The sequence below is a fragment of the Rhinopithecus bieti genome, unplaced genomic scaffold (genome assembly GCF_001698545.2).
Source record: "Rhinopithecus bieti isolate Rb0 unplaced genomic scaffold, ASM169854v2 scaffold_19708, whole genome shotgun sequence".
In the NCBI taxonomy this organism is placed as follows: Eukaryota; Metazoa; Chordata; class Mammalia; order Primates; family Cercopithecidae; genus Rhinopithecus; species Rhinopithecus bieti.
Genome location: NW_016810765.1, coordinates 1,367,526 through 1,376,523, shown reverse-complemented (window position 1 = coordinate 1,376,523; position 8,998 = coordinate 1,367,526). Strand labels below are relative to the sequence as shown.

Here is an 8,998-nt window from a genome sequence, read left to right as displayed (position 1 = left end):
AAAAAAAAAAAAAAAAAAAAGAACTGAAGACTAAAGAAAGCTTTTTGCGTCCACAGAAGTCACAAAGACGTGAAAAATTCAATCATGACTGACAAGTCCACACAAAACCCCACTCTCATGTTGCTAAAAGAATCTGTAAATGTGAAGTACAAATAGAAGATTTCGCTCACAAATGGAGGGTTGCTATCACTAAAGAAGAATCCCATGTTATATCGCTTTGTACCTCCATAATGTTCAGCTCAGTTCCATGTACCAAGAGGTACAATATTTATTTGCTAAGTTGAATCCCTAAAATCAAGCCCCTTTATATTCATTTCATTCTATACTTCAACTCTTCCGTTCATTAGAAAACACTCAAAGTCACTTCTTTTTCCACCACCCAAACAAAACTCACAGAAATTTGCAGTCAACCTATAAAAATTATGTGTGCATATGTGTATATGCAATCCAGGGTTTAAAGTACAGCTAATACTCTCACAAGTACTACAGGTTGTGTATCCCTTACCCAAAATACTTGGGACCAGAGGTGTTTTCAATTTCACATTTTTGCAGATTATGGAATATCTGCATCACACCAGTTCAACATCTCTAATCTGAAAACTTGAAATGCTCCAAAATCTCAAACTTTTGGGATGTCAAAATGACACTCAAAGGAAATGCTCATTGGAATACTACAGATTTTGAATTGTTGTATTAGGGATGCTTTATCTACCACCAGCTACCTCTAAAACTCCACTGCTTCCTCGAAAACTACCACAATGAGCAGCCTGCAATGAGTGAGACAGTGTGCAAGAGGTATTTATGTGTGTCTGTATAAAATGATATATAAACCCACAGGAACACTGCAAGGAAGATATTACCTAAGGAAATAGAGGCTCAGAGGTGTTAAGTAACTTGCCCAAAGGCAAACAGCTATAAAAGGACTCGTAAGTGGTAAAGATATCAAATTCTTAAATAGTAGCAAAAGAAAAAAAAAAGCTGAGTTACAAAGTGTAGTCATTCATGAGAGCAAAGGCAGCAACAATGGCAGAACTGGCCTTGTAGCCCAGCCCAAGTCAGCAAGTCCGTAAGGAGGTTCCTTCAGGCCATTAAAATGAGACCTTTTCAGAAGCAACGTTTCCTTTTCGCTTTTTAACTTTCTCAAGAGAATATGTATCAAACTTCCAAACAAACTAAACACATCTGGATTCGCTAGACTTTTACTCATGAAAAATAATGGCATTTTTTAAGTCAAAAGAAGAAATGGAGAGATGATAGAGAATAACCCAGTGCAAATGGTGAATGTATTTGAAAAATGAATCGGGTGGTAGAAGAGGAAGGAGAGGAGACAGCAGAATATTTCTGCAAAAGAAAATGTAGAGTTGCTTAGAAGCATTAAAAGCAATAAGATAATTCCTCCACATGGAATTTGGTTTTCAGGCCAACTCTGAGATACCCCAGGCAGCAACTCTGTTTTGAACACAAATAGCTCAGGAGAGGGCTAAGCAGAACATATATTCTCCCAACTCTGGCTCAGAGAACCCCTCCCAGGAGGAATCTGAGAGACCCTATGTCCCAATCACTAAGATAAATTACTAGGGGGAAAAAAGTCAAAGTCTGAACAAGTCCAAAAAGTAAGAGATAATTTAATGATGGGAGGGACTGGAGAGAAGGGGGAGCCTTATTCATGAAACAGAACTTGACAGAAATGTCAGGAGGAGGTGAGGGGTTATAGATGGGATCTTTTAGGCTTTTGACACTAAAACAGGTTACATGAACAGCTTTATCATGTAGCAGAGTTCCTGCTGGCAATTTTCTATGCTAAATATCCTGTCAAATAACGTTTAACTTTCACCAACCTACCAATAGAAGAAGTTTCTCTGAAAGAAACAGAGCAGCTCCCTGTCTTCTTGCAGCTATATAAACAACTTGTGAAACCTCCATCCTTCCAAATGTTTGCTAGTCATTTATGCACGAATATTTATTGAGCTCAGACTCTGGAAAGGAACAAAACACGGTCTTCATCCTCAAGTAGTTTCCATTGTAGCACGAAAAACAGACAGTAAATAAGAAAATATGTACTACGATGTGAAGTACCTATAAGTGCACTAGAAAAAAAAAAAAAATTGAACCAGGTAAAGGAGTAGACAGTGGTGGAGGGGCGTGCCCCTGTTTTAGAAAAGGCGATGAAGAAAATCCTCTTTGAGGTGAAATTTGAGAGGAGACAAAAATGAAGTGATATTTGGTAGAGGAGTGTTCTAACAGAGGGCACTTTGCACATCAGAGAGCCCTGGTTTGAACATCATACAAAAGCCATAACCTTGGGAGCTCAGTGCTAACTCCGCTGCCATAGGAACTAGCAACTCAGTTTGAGTTTTTTGCAAGAGGTTCAATTGTCTGAGGGGTATGAAAAGGGTAAAGGAATGAAATTCAAAATGAAGAGACTAGTGAAAAACCATGGAAATGTATATATTCTAAATGCTTCTTCATGACTCTGAAAAGAACTCAAAACAGGTAAGAAAAGCACTATTCTTTCACATAGCCCCATACTGGATATCCCTAAGACGTATCAGGGTGGGATAGCATACTGGTTACAAGATGAGTTTGGGGGTCCATCCTGACTTTGATTGGAATCCAAGCTCTACTATTTATTAGCTGTGGTTTTTGTTTGCTTGTTTAACTTTTCAAGCTTTAGTTTTCTTATCTGTAAAGTGGGGGCACCATGATCTTTCTGCATAGGGTTTCCCAAGAATACAATGAGATGTTGCATTCGACGTGCATAGTGCAGTGTCAGGCACAAACGAGAAGGGCAAAAAATGTGAGATTTTCAACACGTTAATATATAAATGTATTACATGTGAGACATGTAATACAATGTGAACAAATATGTTCATAAAAACATTCTTTCACTATATGACTTTAAAATCACTAGTCATTTTAAATGACTTCTATTTAGCTTATGAAAGAGCTTCTTTCATTGTAATCTTTATACTTTGAATGCTTCCTTTGCTGTAATAAGATATAAGGCCATTGCTGATCCAAATCTACTAAAGCATGAATGCAATACAAAGGTCCACAACTGTGCTAGAAGTAATGGCAGGAAACCAAGGGACAGGGACTTCCTTATGTTTTGAAACGCAAGGCAAGGCTTTCCTGTTTGCGTATCATGAAAAGTCATTTTGTCCAGAACAAGTACAATTTATTTAACAAAAATGCTTTCCCAGAAGCAGAGATGTTTTTCCCTCTCTCCTCAGATCCTCAGCAACTGTCTTGGTACAAATCACAAAGGTGCTCTATGAATGAAGAATGACAACTGTGCTCTTCTGGGGAGGCTGCAGATGACAAAAGGAAATGAATGTCTCAGGGAAGGGGCCTAGTACAAAGACAGGCACTGCCATTCCTGTAGCACTCAATCACATATGCCACTAACAGGATGCGGGCATCACCGGGGGACCAAAGGCATCTGGGTTCAAAGCCTGGTGAAGGAAAGGTCCCAGGCGCAACACAGGATTATCTGTCATTCTGATATCTAGAAAGAAAAGGGGTCAGCCAGACCATAAAAGGCTGACGTTGCTGCCAACGCCACTCATGTTCAAACTGTTAACATGTTCCTGATCAGAGTGTCTCTCTTTATGGGATGGGTGGAACAGATCACAGTGTTTTATAGATTGGAAAGATTGAGGTGCAACAAGCAACCCTCTTAACAGCAGCTGGAAAAACGCCCTAACCTCCCAGGATGCAGAAAGTTACAGGAGCGTAGGTGAAAATGCGGCTGAGCATGCACTGAGCTGCTCCTGTGGACCAGGAACCAGGAACCTGGTCAGTATTTTATTATCTTCATGGAAATCTCTGAGGTCAGTGCTGGTATCATCTCCATTTTACAGATGAGGCAATCCAGACTCCGTGAGGGTTGCTTATCCACTGAATGGTTTCTCTGAAGCTAGAGACTAATACAAACAGCTTCCAAATTTCCTCTCCAACTGGGGGTAATTTGGGAATTCAGGCGAAGTAAGCGAATCTAAGAACTGGCTAGAGAAAATTGACTAATATAATCTCACAAAAACGGAAGAAAGGCATCAAACAAAAAGGAAGAAACAAGTTAAATACATAGAGTGAGTCATAGAAGGCTTTGAAACCATAAGCCAAAACTGGGGAAAAGTATATGACCTCACGAAAGGATATTAACATTTCGTCATGGCGTCCACTTTCCCTGGGAAGCTCTCTCCCTGCCTACAGAATGGATCGATTTGTCTATCCGTGGGAGAATCCGAAATGACACCCCTGCCATGGGAGTCACAGCAGCAACCACACAATCACAGCAAATAATGGCGAAGGCCCCAGGAGGTTAGGTTTAGAGAGTAAACCTCCCAGCAGTGATTCTGCAGTCCCTCTGTACACACTGTGTTCTCCCATCTGGACCGCGACAACCTTTCCTACTTCTTTGAGATTTTTACCATGAGACTATACGCTTCTCTTACAGAAGGCATTGATAAACGTTAACAATACCCTCCCCACAGCAATCACCCCATGGAGAATAATAGGACTGACTAAATAGGCATAATTACTTTGAAGCAATAGTGAGTTTGCATTAAGATGATTTCAAACTCCAGAGGTAAAAAACGAGAACTCTTATTCCAGAGTTTTCATCAGGAATGTCATGATGCAGGGCTGACGGATGTCACTCCATGCTAGTGGACATTGACCATGAGTTAGAAGACACAAGGTCTTCTTATGTAAAAGCAGAAGGATATTTCTAGATAATAACATTTCTCTAATGGAGGCAAAATTTCACTGGGGCATCCCGTTCCAGTTACGGAAGCCAGAAACTTCAAATGCAAAGCTCATCTCTGCATTTTTGCCTTTTATATTTTACTTGCTGCTTCGGAGTTATGCTTATTGATGAACGTTGGAGGTACTGACAGGTAGAATTGGGTGTATATATTTAAACCCAGACATTGTGGAGCAATTAGGGAAAGATGGGGACATGTATATGGGGAGGCAATTTTTACCTAAATCCATCTACAAAATGTAACTAAAGAAGGTAGTAAAAAGTAACTGATAAATGAAACAGAAAAATCATATAATAACCAGGAATCAAGAGGAACAGAATGGATGTGGATTAAGACTTGCACAAAGGAGGTATAGTCCTATTCTCTACGAACTGCGGGAAAGGCAGATGGAGCACCAGTAGAGTGACCCCAACCTGCATAGATCTGTTAGAGCCAGAAGCAGGGTCTTGGCTAAATGCTATAAAGTGTCAGGTACAGCATCTTAGCTCTACCTTAAAAGACAAATCCAGAGACAGTTTACAAAATCATGATCAGGAAAAAGGGCAAAGTGCAAAGGGCAAGGTGTGTGAAATTTATAATCAGCGGCACAGTGCTGGGCACCCCCGAAAAGTTAGAGCTTTCCTAAGCACTGAAGGGCCGGATACTGTGCGAAGCACTTTTTACTGCCTTCCTCATTATTTTGTAATAACTCCGTGAACTATGTGCTACTAAATGTCCTCTTTGTATAAATAAGTATGCTGAGACAGACAGATTAATTTGTCCAAAATTACTCAACTAGCAAATAGCTCAAGAGTGAAAGAAACTCATGCAGGCTGGGCCTGCCACCTGAACTCTTAATCACACTGGCTGTTTGCCTAGAGCACAGGATATGTTGCTAAACGGGGGACCCCATGCAGCTTCTGTGCTTCTCCATCCAGCAAACTTTGTGCTGTCTATAAAAAATGCACTTTTTGGCCAGCTGTGGTGGCTCACACCTGTAATCCCAGCACTTTGGGAGGCCGAGGCAGGTGGATCACTTGAGTTCAGGAGTTTGAGACCAGCCTGGCCAACATCATGAAACCCTGTCTCTACTAAAATACAAAAATTAGCTGGGCATGGTGGTGGGCCCCTGTAGTCCCAGCTACCTGGGAGGCTGAGGCAGGAGAATGGCTTGGATCCGTGAGGCAGCAGTTGCAGTAAGCCAAGGTCATGCCACCGCACTCCAGCCTGGGCAACAGACGTCATCATCAACATCATAAAAACAAGAACAAACAAACAAAAAATTGTACCTTTTATAGAGGTTTAGTTCACGTTAAGTAAGTATAGTTTCAATGGAATTCTGAGTTTCCTCACACACTTTTGTTTTTCACACTGAACTGGCTGTACTTAGAAACCAAAGCACTAAAGCTAAAGTTAAAAGTCAGTGTGGAAACACAGTGACAGGAGCCCAGGGCTGAGTCAGGCATAGATTCCAGTCTCTTCTCTGCCACTAACTCACAATGTGAATGTGAACCAATCATTTATCCTCTATAAAACTGAAGCTTAATCACGTCTAAGGCCACATTAAATGTTGCAATGTGATGACCGCACAAGCATTTTCAATTAGTAATGTTTACGACTTCTGATGTTATCAACGAATCTAATTTTCTATTTCCATATATTACTTGTGTATATATATTTATGGTTCTCCCTTTGTATTTCAAAGTGAACATTAAATAAACAGATCGTGATGGGCATGCACATGGCACGTACAATTTTCTTATCGTAGGACTCCCCGCTGCTGTAGGTTGTGGCCAGCGTGGATGAGCACTCTTCCAGGTACCAAGGTTTCTTTCCGCTTTCTGCAGTGCTGCTGATGGAGATGGTGTAGATGCTGTTGGTGTAGCCATCACAGGAGCAGTGGTCTTTGCTCCTTCCGCCATTTCCAGATGCCCAAACAAACACAGAGCCGAGGCCTCTCCGCCCCTGTTCACAAACAGAGAAAGCTAAATGATGGTGTGAAATGACTCTAAATGAAGAGGTCAGAATCCACTGACCCGAACTGAGTATGTGCAGGTGGGGTGTGTTGCTATCTTAATATGCTGGGCTTAGGCAGCTTTTGGGAGTGGAGTAAGAAGAGTTGGTTTTATAGACTAAAACGGTCAGAAAAGTTACAAGAGCATACATAATGACAATAATAATGTCTAATATTTATGGACCAAGCACAAGTCAAAGAATTTTACATGAACTGGATTGAATTCTTTCAACGATCCTGTGAGGCTGGCACAATTCCTGTCTCCATTATGCTGTGGAGAAACTGAGGTACAGAAGTTAAGTAATTAAATTAAAAATTTTTTTTAAAAGGAATTTAAGTAATGTTCCTAAGGTCATTAACAGTAAGTGGTAGGGCCAAAATTTGAACCCAGTGAGATATGAGAGTTGGGATATTATTAGTTGTAATTACCATAGTTATGCACTATTGTTTCAAGTCTTCACATCTGCCATGAACTGGGTGCGGTTATGCACCCTCGTTTACATCTGAGGAACATGAGCTATAGAGAGGTTATGTCTCCATGCTGAATCACACTGTTGGTGAGTGTCAGAAGCAAGTACTAACTGTACTTCTTTCTATAGAACTGATCTTCCCATGAGTGGTGTAGGCACTAATTACTGAGGGATGTTAATAGATGCTACCATAAATAAAAGGATTTCAAGATCACATACATTTGGGAATCCCTGAGTTAAACAAAATTAAGTGAGCCTCTTTATTGCAAAACTTCTAAGCACCTTTAATAAATGAATGCTTACTGTAAAATTCTAAAAGCAGGATACAGTCTAATGTAATTTTTCCAAACATATTTGACCATAGATCTATTAACATTTTCTTAGAATGCTAGAAGACAGTGTCACATTCTTCATGCCAAAGCTTGGTAGCTGAAAATAACTAAAAGAATTTCTTGGTTAGGCATGGTGGCTCATGCCTGTAATCCTAGCATTTTGGGAGGCAGAGATGAGCAGATCACCTGAAGTCAGGAATTCAAGACCAGTCTGTCCAACATGGGAAAACTCCGTCTCTACTAAAAATACAAAAATTAGCCAGGCGTGGTGGTGCATGCCTGTAATCCCAGCTACTCAGGAGGCTGAGGCAGGAGAACCGCTTGAACCTGAGAGGTGGAGGGTGCAGGCTGCAGTGAGCCAAGGTCATACCACTGCACTCTAGCCTGGGCGACAGAGTGAGACACCGTCTAAAAAAAAAAACAAAAACAAAAAAAGACTTTCTTAAAGTCCTCAATAAGTAAGGAAAAGAAGAAAAGTAGAATATAGACATACACAGTGAAGTGACTATAAGCTGATGTCTTCAGGAGAAAACAGAATTAAGCCAAAATGGAGAGTATTTCTGGGAATAGCTACAGCTGAATCCCTAAGAAATTGTGCCATTTTAAAGCTAGAAGGCAAATTGGAGGACATTGAGGCCAAACCCATCATTTTCTATTAGGAAGTGAGAACCAAAGTCACAAAGCTAGTGATGGCAGAGACTTTCTTCCTTCCAGGCCCTAGTTTTCTGGTCCCCAGGTGGAAGGAAAATTTGGGGAATGCTTTCTTAGAATTTCTGGAAAAGAGCCAAAGAAAAGAGACAACAAAGTCTGGAGTATCTGTGATAAACTCTTCAACTCTTCCTGACCTTGCCTCTTCAAGGAATGGAATATTTATGACATGATTTGACAGACCTGATCATACGTTTCTTTTTGTACTTGAACTTGGAAAAAATGCTTTATGATTACCCAGGAACTGGAAATATTCATGAAGAGAGAGGGGGATAAACTTTCAGTTGCTATTGCTGCTCGACAGCTGGGCCTGGTTTACCATCCCTTAACATTTCATCAAAATATTCATGAAATAGAGAGAAAGGTGCAGAAATCACCAAGCCATCACAAACTAAGAATCTTGTTCAATGCTATGATAATCTCTAGGAGGGATTATGCATCGCTATGGTGAGGGTGGTCAGACTGAGAAACTATGTCTAGACCTCAGAGACAGAACAACATACCAGAGGGAAAGAAAGAATGTTCCAACTCATCATCCATATGTTCCCTCTCTATCAGACACTGAGGGGCTGTGTTACAGGCAAAAATCAGGGTCCTACTGGGCCTCACCCGACAGGTCAATAGAATATATGGGATTGTGCAAAAACCCACCTGATTTAAACAGCGCCATAACGGATGATAGACAAAGACTCACAACGCAACTAAAAAGCATATATGGTACAAGCG

The 8,998-nt window shown here is 40.7% G+C and overlaps 1 protein-coding gene across 5 annotated transcripts in view; it reads right to left on the bottom strand.

Moving 5' to 3' along the window:
• Positions 1 to 8,998, bottom strand: part of PCSK5 (proprotein convertase subtilisin/kexin type 5) — a 483,293-nt gene that overhangs the window by 264,729 nt on the left and 209,566 nt on the right. For all 5 annotated transcript variants that reach the window (XM_017892732.1, XM_017892728.1, XM_017892730.1 and 2 more), the window contains exon 8: positions 6,501 to 6,713. In XM_017892732.1, the coding sequence (XP_017748221.1) occupies positions 6,501 to 6,713 (213 nt within the window). The remainder of the gene's footprint in view (positions 1 to 6,500; positions 6,714 to 8,998) is intronic.